Source organism: Onthophagus taurus, chromosome 2 (assembly GCF_036711975.1).
Source record: "Onthophagus taurus isolate NC chromosome 2, IU_Otau_3.0, whole genome shotgun sequence".
In the NCBI taxonomy this organism is placed as follows: Eukaryota; Metazoa; Arthropoda; class Insecta; order Coleoptera; family Scarabaeidae; genus Onthophagus; species Onthophagus taurus.
The window spans coordinates 15,730,261-15,755,050 of NC_091967.1; the positions used below are offsets into that span (position 1 = coordinate 15,730,261).

At 33.9% G+C, this 24,790-nt stretch overlaps 1 protein-coding gene and 1 long non-coding RNA gene across 3 annotated transcripts in view; both read left to right on the top strand.

The window, feature by feature from the left end:
* The window catches only part of LOC111427021 (uncharacterized), a 110,772-nt gene that overhangs the window by 59,126 nt on the left and 26,856 nt on the right, over nt 1-24,790 (top strand). For both annotated transcript variants that reach the window (XM_023061969.2, XM_023061970.2), the window contains exon 8: nt 18,856-19,506. In XM_023061969.2, coding sequence (XP_022917737.2) covers nt 18,856-19,506 — 651 coding nt within the window. The remainder of the gene's footprint in view (nt 1-18,855; nt 19,507-24,790) is intronic.
* Nucleotides 20,387-24,404, top strand: LOC139429027 (uncharacterized). The gene is made up of 3 exons (XR_011639738.1): nt 20,387-22,853; nt 22,911-23,580; nt 23,798-24,404. It is a non-coding gene; the product is annotated as an uncharacterized lncRNA (long non-coding RNA).

Genomic DNA, 24,790 nt, shown 5'->3' on the forward strand with positions numbered 1-24,790 from the left:
TTTACTTATAAATATAAAGGCTTAAAATACGGATCACGGACCTCTTCTGTTGGGGATGATGATGCCTGCAAGTACCTGTTGGTATGGGTCTTCTTCCGATATACACCAAGTTCCATATCTCCATTTGTCGTCCTGGTGACCAACACATCTAGGAAAGATAGTTTTTCGGCAGTTTCTGTTTCCATGGTAAACTTAATCATGGGATGTTGAGAGTTCTAGCGATCCAAGAATTCTTAGAGCCGTTTTTGCAGCCAGTTTCTGAAGAATGTTGCAACATGGCATCCGAAACGTCAAACTTTTTCTGTTTTTCAGTGTTAGTTATAGTTTTAGTTCTAATTTTAGTTCAATCTGTTTAGGTAGTTCTTTGAGTAGTTCAGCGACAAATATTGTCGCATCTCGCAGCTTTGATGTTTTTTAGTGCTTTGAGGGAGTTCCTTATTTCTTCCTTAGTGGGTACTTGTTCAGTATCCTGTTGGCCAATACTTGGATATCCTTCTTCCTCTCCGGTTTCTGTTTTTATTTCTTGTTTAGTTCCAGAACTTTTTTTTAGAGTTTCATATTTATCTAATACCTTTTCTGCATTAGTTTCTTTGTAATTGTAAAAAATTCTCTCATATTATAGACTCTGGTGACTTTTTCTGCATTCTATATTATATTTTCTGTATATTTCCGTTTATCTCTCCTAGCTTTTCTTTTAATTTCTTTGTCTATTTTTAGATATTTAGCCCGGAGTTGATCTCTCTGTTTGTTGTGTGTAGTTCCAATTATTTTATTATATATTTTTCGTCTTTGTAGTCATATCCTGTTTAAACAAGTTTCTCTCTCTATATATTTGTCGGCTGCCAAATTATGGAATTCTTGTAAGTTTCCTATATTTTTCTATGCCTTTTCTCTTTAAGCATTCAATATTTCCTACCTTTCTCCTGACCTTACTTTGGAACTCTTGGAGTATTCGAGGATCTTTCTTAGGAGTTTTATAATGTACGTGGATCTCCTAAATGCTTTTTGTAGTTTTAATCTGAGGTTGTGTTTTTGATCAAGAAATGAACCTTTATAGTATATAAAGTGTTACATATATACGCATCAAAATAAAATCCTAGTTTAATATGGACTTCTGATTCCAATTTGTAGTAGAATAGTTCAAACGATGACCTACTTGTTGTATCTCTGACGATGCAAATGAAGTTTTATGTCTTTATTTACTGCCATTAATAAAATCAATTGATGTCCGTAGTGATTCACTCTAAAGCTTACAAAAAGTATATCTTCCAGAATAGAATTTTATCATCTTTTTGCCCATTAAGTAACCATCGAAAGGAGATTAATTAGAAGTTGATTTAGACAACCAACAATCAACAATTTTGTTTTGACCTATACAAACTTAAACTGAACAATCGTTATAACGAGCAATATGGCATAGTAATTCACTATAGTATTCATGTTAGTAGGTGCTGAATAGTCAATCGTACATATATTTTGTGTTGTCGTTTTCTCTCGTAACATATCTTTAATAAAACGAGCTCGTTATACCCTCGATTGCACATAGCCATTAAAAATTATCTCCACAGTGCTGCACCTAATGTATCTTGATGTATATCTTGAAGTTACCTCAAAGTGGGTCAGTTGAATCCGCCGAACGCATAATAATGACGATTACCCCAGATTCTCGTGAAACTTTTTTTCTGTTGCAATGTGAGAAAACGTTTATCTGTAGTTTTGAGCGCGAGAAACGTACGAAACGTCCGTGCGTCCGAACGAAACGGCCTTGAGTGCGGTTGTTGCCCAGTTTTCAATGCTCAATAGCGACTTCGCGGCTCGGCGCTTTCTGCAGACGTTTTATGAGGTATCGTTAAAATAGACAAAAGGCAATAACGAAGAATACAAGTTCACAATTTATTTTATTGTAGAACCGGGTTGCAATAAACGATAGATACTTCACTGTATCTACTTTCCTGATACGATCTCTGTTAGATTGTAAAGAATTTTGTGGTCACGATTTTCTCATATTGATGAATATGTTTGATACTAAACGTTGGTTTAGTACCAACCAGAAAAGTTTCAAGTTAATTGAAAACATAACATGTAAAACGTAATTAATTTAATTAACGAACGAAAGGGATTAATTAATTATACCTAAGTAAACTTGATAACAGATTTCATCTTGTCACCTGTAAAGAATTTAGATAAGAAAATTAAAACCCGGTGGATTGCAAAAAAATTCGTTCCGTTAATTAGCTAATTGGTTGCATCTCGAAGCGAAACATTCAAATCGACTTCTTTCGATGGAATGATTTCTTTACCGCTAATACTGTCAAGCGTTGTATTTAAATTGGAGTAACAGTTGATCTCCTTCTTGTTGGCCAATTTAAACGAAAGCTAAACTAATAATAGAACCGGCAGACCATCAGCAACATTTAAAATGAAATGGCGTCATTCGAACAGATGGTTTAGTTCGATGGTTCGTTGTAAAAAGAAACAAACCATCCGAGATGACGGAAATTCGTCACGAACACCACATTTTATTATTAAATTTATTATTCAAACTAGATCGATTCTGCTAAAATAAAATTAACGAATGATTCTGGGAGAATTAAAAAATAAAATAAAATTTCTATTGAACATCTTACAGATTAATTTTTTCTGTGTTATTCTAACCGCATGAAACGGTACAAAGTTATTCAACATGATGGAATTACTTGGGAGAGAATTTAATTGGTACGTTGAACAGAGGCGAATTTTACGGTCTGATGGTTCTAATTAACTTTTTCTCCGTTCTTGAAAACGACCGACGGTTGAACACCTCGGAAAATCTTCGATAGGATCTCCCAGCTATTCTTGGTAAAGTTTAGTTCACATTAAGGCGACATAATAGTTGAGAGATATTTTACTGGAATCCATTTACCCAAGATTGCTGTCTTCATTACTTCGTGACACCAAGTGAATGTACTCAGATAATATCTTTTATCGCCATAACTTTACAATCTCTTCTAATTACATCAAAAATTCCATGGAATTTATCTAGATCAATTTTTGACCCTGAACAAAAAAAGCTGGTCACGTCCCCATATGAAAAATTCAAATATTTACTCATCCGGTTAAAAATAGATTCGTCGGCTACAAACTTCTTATAAACAGACGTTAAAATATCAAAGTCATCGGCTATACATAGAATGGGATCGTGGACGAACGGATATAGGTTTCGGGGAGAGAAAAAAAGCTTACATATCGTAAGTATTCTAAAAGGGTCTGGACGATGAGTGTATAGCGACTTGAATAAACCATCGGAAATAGGTGTGAATAATATAAGCGTGCGTGGTCATTGCGTGTTGGTTTATTTTTGGGGAAAAATTACGTCAGATACATTTAAATTTTTAACACCCCCCTTTTTAAAATGAATCGTTAACTAAAACGTTAAATAAAAAAATGTTGTGTGAGATAGAAATTTTGCCGATAAAGCCATTAAACTAATTGAGCAATTTCACAGGATGTTTTATAGAGTACATCAATAGATGATAGTTGATGCGATCTCAAAGCGTTCGTCTGTAAATCCAAATCCGCCGGAAATGCATATTTCATGAATATCGTACCGTGGCAACGAGAGTTCGCGTATGGGAAGTTATTTACAGTCCGTCGACACAATGGCCCTTCCTAATCGATGTTTCTCTTTTTGCGAACGAACGTTCTTTGTGCGGTACCACGGACGATGGGTATGCACTCTTTCGGAGCTACGTTAATAAAAAACCATGTCTACACGTTTGTTCTCACCGTACAATGGCGCCATTCAACCTTGTTTTACATCCCTATAGCGTTTCTATTCTAATTTGAGCGTAAAAGAAAATTTTTTCTTAAAAAAAAATAGCGAGGTCGAAGAAAATCTGTTGTTTTCAAGAAAGTTTTGAACGATTTCTTCTTAATGAAAAAATTACGTACGTGGTCTGGAATGCTGGGGAAACATAAAATAAAAAAGCACTGCATGTTACAATGTATAAACGTGGAAGTGAATCACCAGGTGAATGTTCTGCCACCAGTTTTGTTACGACATAAATCGCAATTGTACCGGACAGGTATACACTATATACCCGGAGGTTTACTGTAAATGAAGTCATGACATGGCACTCGGCGCCCGTTCTGCATGTATATGCATTTAAATATGACACTAATATGACGATATTTATCACATATAACTAATCGATCTAATATAAAATTATTTAAATGTGGAACAAATTTTGTCATGAATTAAACAATATAAATAAACGTAATTTATTAAGTAATAACCTCGATATAATGGATTATTACGGGGAAGAAAGAAGTCAAAGAAAAAGTAAAAAATATACAACAATCTGATAACGAGTGCGGGAAGTTAGCCCTCCATTTTTTGATTTTTAAATTTTTCATTGTTGTTCTAGATTAGAAGCGGCAAATAAAAAAAATAAAAACTCTGCAAGAAAAACCGAAAAAACGGGTTTTTTGACTGGCCCCCATTTTTGGAAAAATCTGATTTTCTTTGTTGTTCTGGGTTGTTCTAGTTATTGTTCTAGTTGTTCTAGTTATTGTTCTAAAAAATCAAAATTATGGGATATATCATTACGAAGTTATAACTGAAAATAGGTTTGGCAGCCAAAATGTCTAGTTGATTGCTGTGACCATAGTTTTTCTATTTTCAATTCCATATTACAAATATATACTTATTATACTTAAAGCAATCTGGAACAGTTATTATTTCTACTAGAACAACTTTATAAGGGACACTTTACTCTTTGAAAGTTAAAGTTTTTGGAAGTTTCAGTCAGTAATTTTTGCGTCAGTGGTTTTAAATTACATAATAAGAATTAAAACACATAGAATAATCTAAAATAACTCAATCTTTGCTGATGACCATTTTTTCGGTTTTTCTCGCCGAGTTTTTACAATGTAGAACAATTCTAGAAGAATCTAGAACAACAATGAAAAATTTAAAAATCAAAAAATGCGGGCTAACTTCCCGCACTCAGCTAATACTAGAGCTAGAACTAGACACATTCGGGTTTAGCCGTCTTAAGAGACGCATGGCTAAACTCGAATGTTTCTAGTTCTAGGTCTAGTGTTAGCTCTAGTTTTAGGTATTATTCAGCGCTAGATTGTTGTATACTTTTATTGAACTAAAAGTAGAATTAACACTACACCTAGAACTACAAACATTCGGGTTTAGCCGTCTTAAGAGACGCATGGCTAAACTCGAATGTTTCTACATAGTTCTATATCTAGTGTTAGTTCTATTTTTAGTTCAGCAAAAATATATAATGATCTAATACTGAATAACAACTAAAACTAGAACTAACACTAGACCTAGAATTAGAAATTTTCATTTAATTCAATGAAAAATATACAACAATCTATCGCTGAATAACAACTAAAACTAACACTAGCATTACAACTAATGCTAAATCTAGAATTGGAAACATTCTGGTTTAGCCGTTTTAAGAGACGTACGGCTAAACCCGAACGTTTCTAATTCTAGGTCTAGTGTTAGTTCTAGGTCAATAAAAAATATACAACAATCTAACGTTGAATAACAACTAGATCTATAACTATCACTGGCATATATCGAGGTTTTACTAGATTAACTCATTTTATTCTTAGAATTTATTACTCAGATGAAACCACAACTTTTCAACTATTAATCATCATTTTAAAATAACATTTTGCATTTTAATAATTTTGTCAAAACAATTTAAAGAAGGATTTTGATCGATTACTGTCTATTTCCCCTACCAAACGAAAAAATGCAAAAACAAATTTCTATAAAACCCAACCCGCCGGGTTATATCGACGTCTTCCTACAATAAAGCACCCACACCCCAGCTGCCGTTTTATACCCTAGCATGTTGCGGCCAATGCAACATGTCGATGTTGAGCGATTGCATTGGGGGCGCTTGGATGGCGTACACGTGACAAAGAGGGCGCGGCCCGAGGAAGATTTATGTACAATTCTAAATGGGGCGAATTCGTTCCTATCCGTTTATATGAGATGACCTACCCCTATGTCATAAACCCTCCAGAGGCCATCGGCAACTCTGTATAGTGGAAGAGTCATTTTCGTAAAATTGAGTTACGACCTTATTTATAACATTTTTGACTTTAATGGTTGTCGGAGTACGTTCGATTTGATTAGTACTTGAGTAATATAACCATTTTTCAAGATTATTGGATTCAATTCATTTATATCTGTACAAAAGAAAAACCCTAAACGACCCCATTTTTCATTGTCAATTTAAAAGGGAAAAAGCAAAAAATCGCCGATCCTATTCTTGAGTAAGATGAAAAAGACGATTTTTCTTATTTCTATATAAATGCGTTTCCAAGACATTCCTCGTTTATCCTTTCAACTGAATACTATCGGGGGTTATTTTTGAGGTCACCGGATCAGCCGATAAAATTGCCAAGAATTTTATTTTTATACCCGTATCAAGACATAACCATAACAACCAACACTTCTCTTCTATCGTAAGAATAAAATAAAAATACTAACGTTACATACATTCTTTTATGTAATTGAACAAGTTCGCACATTGCGTAATGTAATCTCACGCATAACTTCTATTCGCGGTAAAAGTGTGAGCTTAGAAGGAACACGTTACAAAATTCCAAACGAATAAGGTAACTTATCGCATACGGAAAGAAAGAAAAAAAGCAGTCTACTTTCCGAGAGTTTGAAATGGAAAAGCGTGCCGTATAGAGATGTCTACTTTCAATGATTAATGATCGTACATTAATCTACTAAATGACGCGGATGAAAATGAAAAAAAAAATTTTTTTGTGGGATAAGAAGGGTGATGTATGAGATTAAAATCGTTTACGAAATTTGTTCCTTTTTTAATAAAACCGAAAAGGAAAAGAATGATTTATGTGTATTAATGAATATTAATAACGTAACTAGATAATTTAATCTCGTAAGAAGCATAAAATATTGTACAGCTTACGAGAACTCGAAGTAATAAGACCCTAATTGGTATTTCGTGTATGGCTTCGAGCGAACATGTAAACAAGCGGTTCCGAGGTGTTTGTAAACGTTATGATTGGCGGCGTCATTAGGGCCTATTAGTTTACAGGAACGTCGGCAAATAGCATTTCGCGAACGGCTATTTGATTTTCTAAGGCAAATTAGTACACGGTTAATGATGTTTGTCTATAGTATTTACCCCTTTATGTTTAATACTGATTTATAATATATACATAAGTACTACAGCTCACTTTACATCATAATTTTTGTAACATTATTTTCTTGTGAGTTTATTAAGTCACTTAATAGATATTTCGACATATTTGAGTCACTTTGTCTTGACCTGGGCTACGTTGCTATAGACTAATATTTTTTTTGTATTCATAAAGGCCAAGATTTGCACACCAAACTTTTCGAGTTGTTTAGAATATATTGTTTGAATGATACTCGATTGTAACTGTAACATCTTTAGATCGTGGTCTTAAGTTTTGTTGTTGCACAGCTACGAAATGTTTTTATTTGCATCAATTTAAATTATCTTCTTATATATCATCTTCAGAAGAATCCCTTTTCATTTTGAGCTCCTATGCTTTCAAGTTTCTTCTCTTCCACTTGCCTATCTTTCCTTTTCTTATATTTTCTTTTTTTGATTTAGATGTTATTACTGGTCCATCATATACTTCATCAAACTCACCTCATTGAAAAATTACTTGGTTTCGAGATTAACTGATGACAAATATCTCTAAAATCCAATAATTTGTTCCCTGATATGAACTATATCCTAAGAGCTCAAAAAAAGTGGAAAGATAAATTGAGTTGCCATAAAAGTCCAAAGAAGAATCTAAGTTATTCCATATATAAAGCTCCTTCTCTGCCGATCTTGCTAGTATTCATTTTTTTTCAAAAAAATTTCATTACACTTTCAACCACGAAAATCTACTCTGATTTGTTTTTGAACTGTTTAACTATTAATTAACGGTTACTGTAATCTTATTTTTCATGTAGTGTCAGATAAAAATCTAACGTACTCAAAACACCACGTCTTATGGTGGCCAATTAAAGTCTTCATTTCGATTGAATTCAATATCCTGTACGCTTCACGATTTAACATCAATTTAATAGATAGTATCATTTCAAAAAAATCGCTCAACATTGTTTGACAACCAATTCCATTCACTAAAGTGGTATTTCCAGTGTTATTTTGAAAGAAATAGAAAGCAATGTTGCCAACAGAATCAATAGAGAAACTGTCAGTTCTTGTGGATAGAGAGGTTTTCATATTCCCAAAAACAACAATTTCGCTTGTTAACAAATAGGTGAAAATGAGCCTCGTCACTCACAATGACTTTCCAGAAAAAAGAGAGATCCTGTTAATTTTTTGTTGAATCTCCAATGCTCTAATAATGAATACGCAATATTATCAGTTGTTGGCTTTATAATTGTTGTGTTAGCTGAACTTTGTAGTTCATAACTTTATCTCTATGCAAAATACACTGTAAATTGTTTGGCGATAAGCCGAAACTTTGTGAATGTCTTGGAATTGTTTGTTTGGCTCACTATCTATGTTTTGATTTGCCATTACTGAACGAGCACTAACTGGAGTAATTCATATTTGTAATTTATTCAAAAGGAATACGATTGATCTATTCAATAAGAGATTCATCACTCCTTTCAACCTTAACACTTTATTGAATTTGATTGGTTTTGAAGATGAACCACTTTTGAGATGGTTCATTTTGATGGAATAGTTAATCACGATCTCATATACTGCTGCTTGCTTCTAAGGAATCCTCTTTTCATTTGCTTTCTTCATGGTGAGTTTTGGAACCTTTCTGATCTGCCATGGCAAAAATGCTCAATAATCAGTGCATAGATATTATGCATGCTATGTTGTATTTTAGAAGTTTTTCTAGAATCCTGGCTTTTTGGTTAACTAGAACAATTACAAAAATATTATCAATAGGAGAGGAACCACTCAATCCGCAGATTAAATCATCGCATATTTAAGGCAGTCCTTAGTTGAGGGTGTTACAGGGATTTTAACAATTTGACTTCAACATTTATTAGGAGAGAGTATCTTCAATTTCGTACTTGGCAAAACTTGAAAAATAAGAGAGAATACAGAAACAATGTTATATTATTAAAGACTAACATTAAAACAAACCTACAAGACTGCATTAAGAATAATTATTTTTTTTTATAATTTTATTTCTCTTTCATATTATGATAAAATATTGACTTCGGTCGTAAAGAGGGACATAATCGACGTTTGGAATATTCATGAAACTCAATGTCAACGTTCCATCCTTGCAAATGGAGTGCTACCGTGCGATGACGACGCGGGAAATAGCGAACGTGATGCCTCGCGATTTAAAAGGGGAGAAGAGAATAGCGCTTCCATCCTGTTAAATTTGGTTCGATGTAACAAGGTAGCACTCCGTTCTCGCCTCAGGTTGCATTTGGATGAGTTCTAATTTAATATTAACGCCAAACGCCATTTCAAACCATTAATTTGCTTACATATTTGCGAAGAACACATTGAATCTTAAATAAACAGTGTTATTTGTTTTAAACCATTTAAATTAACTTGTTTTTTTCAACATTATCTCATTATCTTGTAACGACCGCAAATAAAATAATGTGTCAATCATACTAAGGAAAACGAGTGTCTTATTTTCAAATTTTAAAAGGCAAGTTGTGTTTACCTCGAAATTAAAAATTAAAGTATGATATAAACTCCGTTTTGTAAATCTTCCTATATTTAGTGTTTTATTTCGAAATCACACTTGGGTACAGTTATTTAGGTTTGGTCGTTAAAACGGGACAGCCGTAAACGTTGTTAATACGAAAGAAAGCTTTTGAAGTTCGCAGTGTGGAAAAAAAAATAGCGGATATAAGCTTCGTTGAGATGTTTACGAGGATTTGGGCGGGTTCAATATGGTGAAAAATGTTTTCGAAGCTTAATGTTGATGGGATTGGCCCCACACCCACATGCATCTTTATTTGGAGATTTTATTTAGGAATTTGTCGATTTTATAAAAATATATAAGATATTTTTATTTGATTAAAATCAATCTCAATTAAATATTGTTTTTATAGCTAAAGTTAAATTTAGTTATTAAGTTTTATAATTTTATGCGCAATATTGTATTCAAAGCGAAAAACAAGTTTGGATGCTATGTGTCGTGTTTAACTAAATAATAGCTCTTAAAGTAAACGCTTTTCACCTATTTCGAAAATTATTATAAATTGTTCATAATTACGCTTTAGAAATAATTATTGGGTGTTTATTTCTGTTGGCAATATCTTGAATTATTATAGAAAATGGGTTTCGTACCTTTTATGGTGATCATTTCTTAAAACATATTATATTTTAATGCTTTCTTATTAATATAATTATACAAAATATGTTAAGTGTAGGTTTGTTTTTATGCATTTGTATTTGCAAAAAGTCAATATATTTTTCCTAGAAGTACAATTTTCCAAGTCCATTTAGCTCGAGTTCGCGAGAGGTCGATGGTTTATTTTCTATTTTTCCTGGCCAGGATTAAATTTTACGAAGATTTTTCTTAAAATACAATGACTCTTACAATCCAACGCAGTGGAATTTACTGTATTATTACATGACTGGAAAGTGTTATTGAAATTGAACCATTATTACATGCAATCAGCAAAACTCGATACAGCAAATGAAACCATATTGTAATGTCTAGGGTTCAAGCCCAAACGAAAGCACGTTTAGTTACTTGTAGTTATCGTTATCATGATTGTGTTTGGAAGTTAACTTAAGGGTGAATTTGCCATTATGCGCTCTCTTCTTATCCTCAGTAAAATGAACGCTGGCCGATTCTATTAGTATTCCACCTGGGTGGATGACTCCTCCCTACGGGAGCAGGGAATTGAAATGGCGTCACTTCATCATTAGCGAGAAAGCTGTAACGAACCCTAACGAGGCCTAAAAAGAGATCAATAAAGTGATAAGTTTTCCTTACCTTGTCTAAGAAATCTATTGTCAGTTCGTTGGAAGTTGAGTAATAAAAATTCGCATTACATTTTTCTGTTATATGTCCAAAATACCACCTTGAGGAACCCCAGCATCAGAAACCGGTACAAATACGCTTCATTTAGTTTAACGAAAAATATATATCTAACATCTACGACCTCAACAGTGTACATCCGGGATAAAGTAGATAAGTGTCAATCAGGCTTCGTGTGTGACTATAACTTTGCGTACTTTTATGGTATCATGCTGCTTTCTAAATCGAAATCGACAGATATTAACTTTTTTCAATTTTGATGTTCTGCAGTGTTTTCAATAAAAGATTTAATATCTTGTGCATACTTCATTGTACTTAAAATTAACTAGCATTTATTTGTACCCATTCTCCTCACTTAATCAATTAGAAATATCAGAATAACTACTTGATACTACTCGCTTGAAGGTAATGTCACGTAGTATCGTTGACGCATTTATGGAGAAACATAAATCTAGCCACTTTGTAGTGTTGGTTTGGAAGATAGAGCTGTGATAGAGCTGCCCACTCCCATGGGCATAACTGAATACTGACTGTTATACAAAAAATTGACGATAACCAAAATGCCAAGAGTTGGATATCCTGCAAGTACTGAAAGGATTAGTAATTATTTTAATGATTGTGCTTGTAATTCGACTAAATAAAATACAGTTGATAAGATTAAAATGAAAAAGATTGATCGTCTAGTTGGAAGAGCACTCCTAAGAGCGTCCTTAGTAAGAGTATACCTAAGAAACTTAGAGGTGAACCTGGTAAATTCAGATACATTAGGGTTGCACCGTATTTAGGAAAAGAAGTTTAAACATTATAGTGTGGATGTCATCATCATCGGCTCGACAATCCATTGTAGATCCTGACCCACTTCTAAAGTCTCTTCCAATCTACCTGGTTTCTAGCAAACTCCGACCATTTGGCCCACAGGGGCGGTCTCTATTTCTTCTTCCCTCTGGTTTACCTTTCGTGACTGTCTTGGTGACCTACGAAATCTGGCATACGATACACATGAGTTTACTTTACAAAACTGGTTATCAACTAACCCTCATGACAGTTATGGTCATGTGTATGGGATGACAAGAATAAAAATTGATGTACTTGCCTAAATAATTTGCTTCTTTTATTAATTTAATGCCAGTATTGAAAGATTTGATTGGGCATTCTACTCAGTGATCGATTTCAGTGTCCATTACAAATTGTACAGCAAGTGCAATAAGGATGTCATCAATATACGTACAGGTGAAGGTTAATCCGAAGGATAATTTGTATATGTAGATGTCCAATATGTGGTTTATATCAATGTTTGGCTTATCATTGCTTCAAACATGCCTCAACTCGTTCCAGAATCAACTTAATGGGAATAATATTGAACAACGATATCACATCTAATATAATTACGTTTGAGTGGTTAAAGTAATATCTTTGATGTTGTAAGGCGTCCGTTGAACATACAATAGCTAATTATCTAGATACCTCATTTCTAGCAGGATTAATGGGATGTATGAGGAGTCTTATTAGTGTACTTTTGCAAACTCATAATACTCCGATATGTTGTCATTACGACATAGCAGAGTTTTATAAGTAATATCATTTTTTGTAAATGTTGAAATTAAAGCAGATTATGGAACACGTTTTTAAGAGACAATAAATAATGTTGCAAAAAAATCATCGTGCATTAGAAAACGTGACGTTTTCACACCTCACCATTTGCTATTATCTCCGCTTGGTCAACAAAGTTTGGTTTGCATATTGAATATAAAACGACGATAACAAAGTGTGTTTCCGTAATATTGCACACGACGAGAAAATCTTTTGTTCTCATTTTCAACGGTCATCACTTTACAGGGTCATCCACGTCTCATCATTACAATTTATATTGTCCTACAGGAATTGGGAATTCATTTAAATTAATATTTTTCTCATTATTATTTCCCCATCCGTTATGTATTGTTTAATTTTCTCATTTGCGTGAACTACTAAAGCGGATGAGAAAATAAAAGTAAATTATAATAATTTTCAGTTTTCAAAAGTATTCTATCCGAACTCCGTTCTAATGCGATTCATGATGTTGGGGATTTACTGATTATAACTGTAATCGCATCGGATTTTGTTTGCCTAGCTTGGTTTATAGTCAGTATCAAAATAATTCTTAAAATCCTTAGTATCTTTCGAATTATTTATTTTTTTATAATGAAACGCTATTAAACTTTGTTAAGCAACTTTTCCTGGAAAAAATTCAATTTAAAGTCTTCCACGTCTCTTCACTAGAAAATCATTAGCACCAACTTCGCATTAATCCTTCCGACAATCACCCCTCGCACGTCACCCCATAAACAGCACCGAGATTATTATTTCGACGAGATTCCATCCTCCAATTACGGCAGCGCACAATAGCGTACTAGAGAGAGAACTCTCGATTATCGTCTGGGTGCTTGCTCCTTCGGCATTCTAGACTCGTTAATCAACTCTCCTCGGAAACCGATAACTCGCGGCATCATCTTTGCAGAAGTTCACGTATGGCTTTGCTTGCCATACCGTTTTCCCATTGGAGGTCGTTCAATTAAACTATGACTAATTCCTGACGCGGCCTGTGGGTGGCTAAGACCCTTCATTGTTTGTTCGGTTGAATCGGTGAAGTGGCACCGGTCATACCTACCATATGCCGTGGTTCACTTTGACGCCCACTGAAGTGTGTGTATGCAACGCGATCGCCTACCCTTTCGATTGTAGTATCCCGTTGTCGTCTGTGCACCCGGGGGAACTGGTTATGTTTGATGGGAAATGGCGTGTGCAATTTACATATATGGGCGCTCGGGCTTGGCACTCAGGGTTGTTAAACTCTAGTATTACAAGATCTTTATCGTGCCTGTCGTTTGAATGAACTGTTGACAAATTGGAATAGATCATATTATAGTAGTTTCATTTTACTTTAAAATCTTCACACATCCATAAAAATAATATTATAATATGTAGTGATTTATAAGAAAATACTTGATTGCTTCTGAATTGGGTTTATCGTTAAACTGAATTGGTAGAGATTCTTGCCTGGAAGCGAGTCGTAATCGGAATTGCAAATTTCCTATTAAAGGGCAGGATGGGTGCCAAATTTGTCCACCATTTCAGATCGCAACCATCCGTTATACTCGCAATTACGACTCGAAATTACTAATTAAAGGGTTGGGCCCGATCGGTCCCAGTTTCAACTTTTACAATTTCGGCCGTCAATTCGAAATTTTAATTAAAAACGACTGGACGACGGCCACCAATTAGGGCTAATGGATGGTACAAAAATCAGACGTATGACATTACTGATTAACCAACTAAATTTAAATGAGCTCAGCTTCTATATTTATAACATTTATAAACAAGATTAATTGGTTATGAATTTTAATTTCTTAGTTGTAGATAAAAATTTTAAGTAATCGAAAGAAGGTCATGACCACATCTTGAAGGAATGGTCGTACTTTTCTCCCACCCAGCTTTTCGTAGTAAAAATAACTGAAGATGTTAGCTATTCTGGATGGATCGCGTTCGTCTGGCACAATGTCAGACGCCTGGCGTCGTCGCTGGATTCTTCAAGTTTTTATTTCCCCGTGGCAGTTTTAATTAAAAGGCGAAACTTCGCGTTGTTCCAGACGAAACGTTAATCAGCGAACTGGAGAAGTGTAACGTAAACAGTTCCAGGAAATTTAGACTTAAAACTTTAACGTAATCCATTATTTAAGCTTTTTTTACTTAATTCTCTTTTGATTGTTTAAAATTGTGAGGTTTTATGGTTTCTTCCATCGTCATCGATTAAGCCCTATTTTGCATTAAGTATTGAATATGGTGTGGCGTAATAAGCAATCTATAAAAAGACGTTACATCACATCCGACATCGATCGATTCAATGAATCATCAAAATAATGATGGAAAATGTTAACTTTTAAATATTTTATTTCTTAAAATCTCTTTGAACAGTTAAACCAAATTACATCTTTTGAATTTAGGAGGAGCACGAAGCGTAAATTGAGCACTATATCTTTATTATGGAGGAAGAAACGTGTATTGTATGGTATCTCGTACACAAAGAGATCCTTTTATTATTTATTCCCCGGAATCACGTAATATCGACGTTCCAAGATCGCTTAATTACGGAGAGTACGTGCTCGAGGAGATTTTTCTCTCGGAGGTGTCGAGAGATTTATAGCAACTGTACGTGAAAGATATAAGCGTTTCTTGCGGTATTAGAGAACGGTGCTTTGCCAACTTTCTACTGATAGGATAATATTAAGGAGATAACTTAAGTTATTAGACATCGATTCGCAATGAATTGACCGGATGTAATTATCTCAACGCTGCAAGGTTGTTAATGTACTGTTTGTTCGTCTATTCAGTTTATTATTTGAATATAGAATCGTTTTCAAGACAAATTTAATAATATTTAAACGTTAAATATAATTTTTGGTGGAGGTGCCGGATTATATTTCTTTAAAAATTTGATATGTACATAATATAGATTATTATTAATTGAGGTATTAACCGATACAATAATGCATTACGAATATTTTTTCTTCAAAACATCTTTCTCCATCAGTTTTAGTACTTACGCTTAGTTAATTTTATTTAGAAAAATCGACCAATTTTGTCATTTTGTGATTTATGCTATATCACTAGAAACTGATGATAGGTAACTATGAAATAAGTATGGATTATGATTTCTTGATGCATTAAGAACATTTTTTGTTCATAACGTCTTTCTCCGTCAGTTTTAGTACTTAAGTTATAATAGTTGATTTTATTAAGAAAAATTGTCCAATTTTGACATTTTGTAATTTATGTTATATCATTAGAAATTGGTGATAGATAACAATGAAATAAATATGGATTATGATTTCTTGATGCATTCGCAACATTTTTTGTCCATAACGTCTTCTCCATCAGTTTTAGTACTTACGTTATAGTTAATTTTATTATGAAAAATCGACCAATTTTGTCATTTTGTGATTTATGCTATATCACTAGAAACTGATGATAGGTAATTATGAAATAAGTATGGATTATGATTTCTTGATGCATTAAGAACATTTTTTGTCCATAACGTCTATCTCCATCAGTTTTAGTACTTAAGTTATAGTTGATTTCATTAAGAAAAATCGTCCAATTTTGACATTTTGTGATTTATGCTGTATCATTAAAAATTGGTGATAGATAACTATGAAATAAATATAGATTATGATTTCTTGATGCATTAGGGACATTTTTTGTCCATAACATTTTTCTCCACCACTTTTAGTACTTACGTTATAGTTAATTTTATTAAGAAAAGTCGACCAATTTTGTTATTCTGTGATTTCTGCTATATCACTAGAAACTGATGATAGGTAACTATGAAATAAGTATGGATTATGATTTCTTGATGCATTAAGAACATTTTTTGTCCATAACGTCTTTCTCCATCAGTTTTAGTACTTAAGTTATAGTTGATTTTATTAAGAAAAATTGTCCAATTTTGACATTTTGTAATTTATGTTATATCATTAGAAATTGGTGATAGATAACAATGAAATAAATATGGATTATGATTTCTTGATGCATTCGCAACAGTTTTTGTCCATAACGTCTTTCTCCATCAGTTTTAGTACTTACGTTATAGTTAATTTTATTATGAAAAATCGACCAATTTTGTCGTTTTGTGATTTATGCTATATCACTAGAAACTGATGATAGGTAATTATGAAATAAGTATGGATTATGATTTCTTGATGCATTAAGAACATTTTTTGTCCATAACGTCTTTCTCCATCAGTTTTAGTACTTAAGTTATAGTTGATTTCATTAAGAAAAATCGTCCGATTTTGACATTTTGTGATTTATGCTGTATCATTAAAAATTGGTGATAGATAACTATGAAATAAATATAGATTATGATTTCTTGATGCATTAGGAACATTTTTTGTCCATAACATTTTTCTCCACCACTTTTAGTACTTACGTTATAGTTAATTTTATTAAGAAAAGTCGACCAATTTTGTTATTCTGTGATTTATGCTATATCACTAGAAACTGATGATAGGTAACTATGAAATAAGTATGGATTATGATTTCTTGATGCATTAAGAACATTTTTGGTCCATAACGTCTTTCTCCATCAGTTTTAGTACTTAAGTTATAGTTGATTTTATTAAGAGAAATCGTACAATTTTGACATTTTGTTATTTATGTTATATCATTAGAAATTGGTGATAGATAACAATGAAATAAATATGGATTATGATTTCTTGATGCATTCGCAACATTTTTTGTCCATAACGTCTTTCTCCATCAGTTTTAGTACTTAAGTTATAGTTAATTTTATTATGAAAAATCGACCAATCTTGTCGTTTTGTGATTTATGCTATATCACTAGAAACTGGTGATAGGTAACTATGAAATAAGTATAGATTATGATTTCTTGATGCATTAGGAATATTTTTTATTCGCAAAGTCTTTCTCCATCAATTTTAGTACTTAGGTTATAGATAATTTTATTAAAAAAAATCATCAAATTTTGTCATTTTGTGATTTTGCTATATCACTACAAACTGGTGATAGATAAATATGAAATAAGTGTGGATTATGATTTATTGATGCATTAGGAAATTTTTTATTCCTAACATCATTCTCCATCAGTTTTAGTACTTACATTATAGTTGATTTTACTCCTATTTTGAAATTTTAGTGATTTATCACTAGGAACAGAGGAACAGTTGTAACAGGTATTTGGAACTATTACTTTTTAGAAACAGCAACATATTGTATCTGTTCCCCAAAAATACTAGTTTATAACACCTCCAATTATTAATAACAAGGGGCGAGTATGACCGATGAGGTGCTTAGACCATTCACGGTTAAAAAAAGTTCTGCTTTGACGCGTGATTACTCATTCTCTGGTATTGATCGAAATTCGTCCCTTGTCTACGTCAGTTCACAGGCTGAATCTCGATTAAATAAATTTCACCCAATCCAAGCCACAATCACGCCGATTTGGCAGTTAATCCCATTTCAAATCACGCATGCTTAACCAAACTTTGAGGTTATTGACAGACCGCTCACAATAGCTTTGTTCAAATACAAATTTATTCAACAAAAATAACCCAGAAGCTTCTATAAGTTTCTATAAACTAAAATCAGATGTTACACTTAAAGAAAGTAGCATATTATTGCACGTTTTCTTTTCGCGTTCTAAATTCCAATATTGTATCAATTTCTTTAATGAGAAATGTTTTTGTTTCTTTGGGATCTAATATCAATGTTGAAATATTTTATTGTAATAAATATGCACTAAATTCCTTTACCGCCTCCGCTTACACCTGCGATCTCACCATTTACTGGCTGCGGGTAGTGGTAAATACTTAGTTCGTTGCCGACGCTGAAGAGAAGGTCGTCGAACCGGCGCACTTTATGCCTGACGGATTTCGCACACACCACTTACTCCCGTTTTCTCTTCAACTCTTTGAAGCTACCTTTATTACGTTCTTCTTCAGCTGCTCTTCCCCCAAACCAACGCCACAACCCAATCGGGTTGTTGGTACAAGCCACGTGTATTTCGCACTTGCGACGTCACAACTGTTCCACCGGTTCGTTCTTATGGTCTGGTCCCCTAACAACAAGTAAACAAGGTGATCCCATGCGTGCTTGCTCATAATTATAGCGCCGCAAACGTCGGAGTTTACTGGTTGTAATGAATGAATATGCGGTATGCGAGTATGGAATTCTCATTAATGTTGGCTTATATAAATTACCTTACGAAAGCGTAAAGAGAGAGATTGTTGGTGTAAATAATTATACGTATGAAAATAATTATAAAACATTTCTTTTTCTTTTCAGACGATATCGATTCAATTAGTCAACGTTTGGTGGAACAAGCAAAGATCCAAGGGTCGAACGATAACATCTCAGTAATTGTGGTCTTTCTTCGAGAACCTTCAAAAGTAGCTGCGGACGCCCACTGGGCAAACCGCAATACAACAACAAAGATGGAGGCAGGTCTGGATAATGCTAACGCGACGAATAACCCATTCGCAAATTCCAATGGAGCCGAAATTCTACAACAAAAAGACGATTTCCTTTTAAATCAACCTAAAGATGACTTCCTCTTAAACCTCACTGAAGGTTTTAAACAGAACGGAGGTCAATCTCCAACTGCAAACAACCGACATTTCACCAACTTCGACATGAATCCATCCAATGGAAAGAGGCAATCCTTGGATGAATTTGATGAAGACGAAGATATGGGCCCAGAAACTGATGTGGATACTGTTGATGACATTCCATCTCCGGTAGATGCCAAACAGGTGATGTTTCATCAAGATAACGATGAAAATCAAAAAGAAAACGCTTTCAATCCGTTCACTGATATCGAAGAAAAAGAGACGTGCGATGTTGATATCGACCTAGAATTGCAGAAACAACAAAGTGTTGAATTCGAAGTACAGGAATCTATGAGAGAAGAAACACCAACGCCCCCAGGTGAAAAAGGTAAGAAGTCTACACTTTTATTTATCGATTGAATCAGTTCTGAAGTTCACCAAAGCGGCAATAACGGCCGCAAATCTATTCCCACCTGTCTTGAAGCAGTAGCTAATCAATGAACAGGAACGGTTACGGTTGAATAACACTCCACTAGTGTCTTTTTCGTAGTTTTATCGACTATCCATTTAAAATGTGTAATATAAAAGAGTTAAAACAGTTCTATATATGCTAATTGTATTTTCAATTGAAAGTTATCCTTCGATAACAGCTGTTTAACTCGTTATACGTGGAATAATAATAAACGCGTTTGAAGCGAGATTGTTGACCTGAGCAAGTCTTGAATCCTGCGAACTATACCACATGTTGTTGGCCGTAATCTAATCTCGTGCGTTATTATGGATGTGTGTTATTACGAAAAGGTTTACTTGACGTGGAGAATCTCGAACTCGTACGTGCACTTAGTTATAATATTCCTGTTAAGCTGGGCATAATTTGACATGAAATTCCACTTAAGAATTTATCGCTATACAACGAAAAGTGAAATTATTATTTAATCTTAATGTCAATTATAAAATGGTGGAATTAATAGAATCCTACTCGGATTGTTGTATTTCTATTCGATACATAAATTAAGGACGGTAATTCTAATTTTAATTGTTATTGAGAGCTAGATTAATGCTAGAGCTAACAATAGACCTAGAAACGTTCGGGTTTCTAGTTATAGATCTAGTGTTAGTTGTAATGCTAGTATTAGTTCTAGTCTTAGTTGTTGTTCAGCGTTAGATTGTTATGTATTTTTCTTTGAGCTAAAACTAGCACTAACACTAGACCTAGAACTAGAATATTCTTCGAAACTTCTAGTTCTAGGTCTAGTGTTAGTTCTAGTTTTAGTTGTTATGCACTGCTAGATTGTTGTTTAGTTTTATTGAACTAAAGCTAGAACTAACAATACACCTAGTATTAGAAACATTCGGGTTTAGTCTAAATCCGAATATTTCTAGTTCTAGGTCTAGTGTTAGTTCTAGTACTAGTGTTAGCTCAACTTTTAACACATTAAAGTGCAAATTAAAAATTTTTCATATAACACATTTGGTTATAACGAACACTCTTGTAGCTTCCCCGTCTTAATCCGTACACGATACACAAAATTAACGCTTGTAATGTGTAACTGTTCAATAATGCGACTTCCGTCAATAATAATATAGAAAATGCTTAGTTTAAGACAGGAAATAATTATTTAGCCGCAAAATCTAGTAGTTAATGATATTGTATAAGAATACAGTAGCCACAGGAAGAATGTTTACAGACTTAAGTAGATATAAACGAACGCATTAAACAGTGAGTTATCCTGCACATCTTAATAGGATAGGGAGTTGTCATTACTGCGCAATACGGATGTGATGCACTCGATTCCTATGTACGATAACGACCTTAATAACTTGAAATAACCAGTCGTCGGCGCCTTTTATTACGTTTTCTTCCGCGATCGTTCTTTGTTCGTTAAAAAGCGATCGCGACTTGTAATGTTGGCGATCTGTTTACATCTGTTTTTCTTTCTTCATTATTATCCGGCGATTTCTTTTGAATCCTCTTTAAAAGCAATTTTGTAGCAGATCACGTAGACTAATTCGCAATGCAATCTGCATGTCGTGTTTCTAAAACCGAAGGTTGGCATTATTGAAATGCTGCTTTCTTGGGCTATTGAAGGTCGAGGCATGAGGTGGCCTTTCGGGATCCCACTAATGGAATTTCATGCAATTGAGCTTGGTGTTTAGCTGGTAGCTGGAGAATGTTGGAAAGGAATGGTGAAATTATAGAGTTTTCCTCGGGATAAATGAACTTTCTGCGAATAACTCAGATATTTTGATCTTAAAAATCATTAATTTTTAAGTAAATTTTCTTTAGCATAATAATCAAGGAACTGTTGCTTTCTCCTGTATTCAATATAGGAAGCCGGATGCAATATGAGCTCCGTTTGAGTATAAAGGTGGTACCCTTCCCACGAGAAATCCTATACATGTCACGTAGAATTGTGTTACATCGAAGCAAAACCGCAATAGTGCCCCAGACTAGACATAGACCATATTGATTCATTTATTTCCTCAAACACTGCCATGTAGTACACAGGCAAATTACCACAAACGTTTTTTTCTTTAAAACGAACAAGTATAAAGCGGGGATCAAGTTATACAATCTATGATATGATTTGATTAACCTTTATAAAACATGGGGAAATCGTGCAGAGTAATAAACGTGCATGATTCAATTAAAATTTTAATTCAGGTTATTCTCCTCCAGCGAGATGCATTTTGTAACGTAAATAATTAAAAAGCAAACTGGATGGTTCGACAAGTGAGTTTTAAATTTTTGAGAGAGAGGTTTTGTCTCGCTCACTTTCCCCATGCACACTCGGCTGAACGAGCGACAATAATGGGGAAAAAAGCTAACGAGTCTCGAATAGAGGGACACACAAGCTGCAATCAAACAGTGCGTCGCTGATTACGTCGGGGGATTTGAAACAATTGTGAATTTGAAGCTTTTAATTGCACCGTCTAGGCTATGCTTAACGACGATCGTATTGAATTGTCAATGTAAAACCACATTATTAACTTTTTACCAAAAACGATGTCAAAGTGACAGCTTAAAAGTATGTTATTACATTTTTGCAAGACATTTAAATGGTTATTCGAATGCATTGTAAGATTATAACGATGGCATTACAAAAGCCTTCGAAGGGAATTCGGTCTGAAAGCAGCCGTGGGGTGTTAATTACCAGATCCCCTATCAACAATGGCTCACGTTCGCGCGTCACCTTTCACTCCCACTCGACCCGCATTCCCATTATTTATTACAAATCCAACAGTCACTCCCCATTTTGAAACAGTCTATACCCTACGCCCATTTGGAATTCCTGCGTGTCACGGGTCGGAGTTGAACACTTCATCTCCACAAAAATCCATAATGGGGAAATTTGTAAAACGAATTGATGTCGGCGGCAACGATCGCGAAGAAGTCTGGGCGTCTAGTCGTCACCAGGAAATTGAGATTTTATCTTTGGTGCCGAAGTAATTGTGGCTGTAACGGCAGCCTTCGGGAGAACGTAGGTATATAGAGGAGTCAGTTACGGTCTCGTTCCCGTTGTAATTGTTTTAGAAGCATTCGCTCGGCGGCGTCTCGAAGCTGCTTTTGTTGCTCATCGTGCAAACGATTGTTAACGTTTCCGCCATCGTATTACGGTACGTCGAAGCTAACACAGCAGGGTGTGGAAATCTAACGCGAATATATCGACTTACTAATGGTCTATACGTTACGGAAACTGTACGTGTATGTGCTTTTACATTAACTTGATGATGGTATAGAAACATTTCCTGTGAATATATTTAGGTACATTAACGGCGAATACATTCTAGGTAGAGTGTATCGTGACTACTGAACCAGAACCAACACGAGACATCATAAAGTTGGTATTGTTTGCTGTAATACTACATAAATTTATTGAGTCGTATTTAAATCGAAAACAACTCGAATGTACTATAAATGTTAAAAATATCATTTTAAAAAGTTTTAATGTTTTCAGTCTAAGATACTAAATTAGATCCTGAAGAGGGTCTTATTAGATCTTGTTTTCGAATAATATGTAAAGATGATATGGGACTGCCCGAGATCAACCATTTGTCCAATTCAACTTCAAACCTCATTTATTTTTCTATTTTAGCTACAAGCAACTTTTGCGGATTTGAATAAGAACTTATTTTTCTGCCTTGTATTACCCAATGGAAATGGATGTGTCAGAAAGCGGTGAATCGCGTCAATATCACATTTGGTCACTACACAATTAATAACCTCTCCAATTTTAGCAAAGATTCTTCTCCCATTCGAGAATCAAGTCATCAAACAAAGACTTTTAGCATTCTGAACGACAACAGATTCCGTCATATCACTAGATTTTACATCTTTACGTATATCGTATCTTGAAATACGTTACTGCCAACTGGGTTGTCTCAAAGAAAAGAGTGCTCAACATCTCTGATAATTTTGCTGAAACATGCAAGATCCATAAGTTACTTTAATGCTTAGATGGTATGTTTTTCTTATATATTTTGATTTTAAATTCGTGAATTCTCTCTTCAGCCTTTGGGCTTTAATCCACGGTGATACTTCTGGTCTTTCCTGCAGTTCTCTTATCTCGTAGTTCATTAATTATCTACTTCCTCCCAGCTCTGTATCATATTTTGGCCCATATATCCTTCTTAAGATCTTTCTTTCAAACCTATTTAACAATTGGACAACGTTTTAGGCTACGCTTTAGGCTACTTATTAATGAACTGAATCCGGAAATGTCTACATGGTTAATATCGAGGATGATCATTGTGATGAACTTATATCGACGTCTGTGATATTGACCAAAGAATTAAAGAACTGTTGAGGATAACCCAGTTTATGAAGCAAATCAAGTTGATTATTCAATTGATGAACACAACTGGATCATTTATATGAAGCTGAAAAGTCAACTTACAAGAGTCAATTGTTAATCCTCAATTGAAAAGTGTAATTTTTTCTTCTTCCACATCTCAAGCTTGTAATAATGAAATGATTTGTTATTTTTCTTGTATCTCATTGTACATAATAAGTATTACATCAACTATATAAATATTTCATTCACATTCCATGTTACATCTAATACGAAATAAAGATTTAAATAACATATAATTTATATGATATCTTAGAAACTTATAAGTCAATGAAACCATAGTTTATTCTGCCATGGAATACTTTAAGCCGAGTTATTCAAATACATTCCATATTTTATGAATCAGAAATTTCATCTAAATACGTGCTTCTGAAACTTAATACACTCTAAGTCTCAGCAGGTGATCGTAACTACTTGAATTGCTATTAGAGAAGATGTAGTGAGTAAGTTTAGTTAACATGCTTGCTAAATTTGAATAATTTGAAATGTTCTCAAAACTCTCTTATATCTATATTATTATGGAAAAGTATTTTGATGTATTATAACTGATTTAATTTCATTTAAAATCATCACCTGACATTAAAAATTTATATCTGTTTTTGAACATTTCACGCAGAAGTTATAGCAAAATAAAATAGTTAAAATCAGTACCGTTGCAAGACCCATAAAACTGGAATAAAACTGTTAAAGTCGAAAAGGAATCTGATAAAATACGATTATTTACGTATTTGCCGAAGCATAGATCGTATAAATTCGCAATTTACCAATATTATCAACAACCCACACGATCGCTTCACGTTCATCGAGAAAATCAACGAT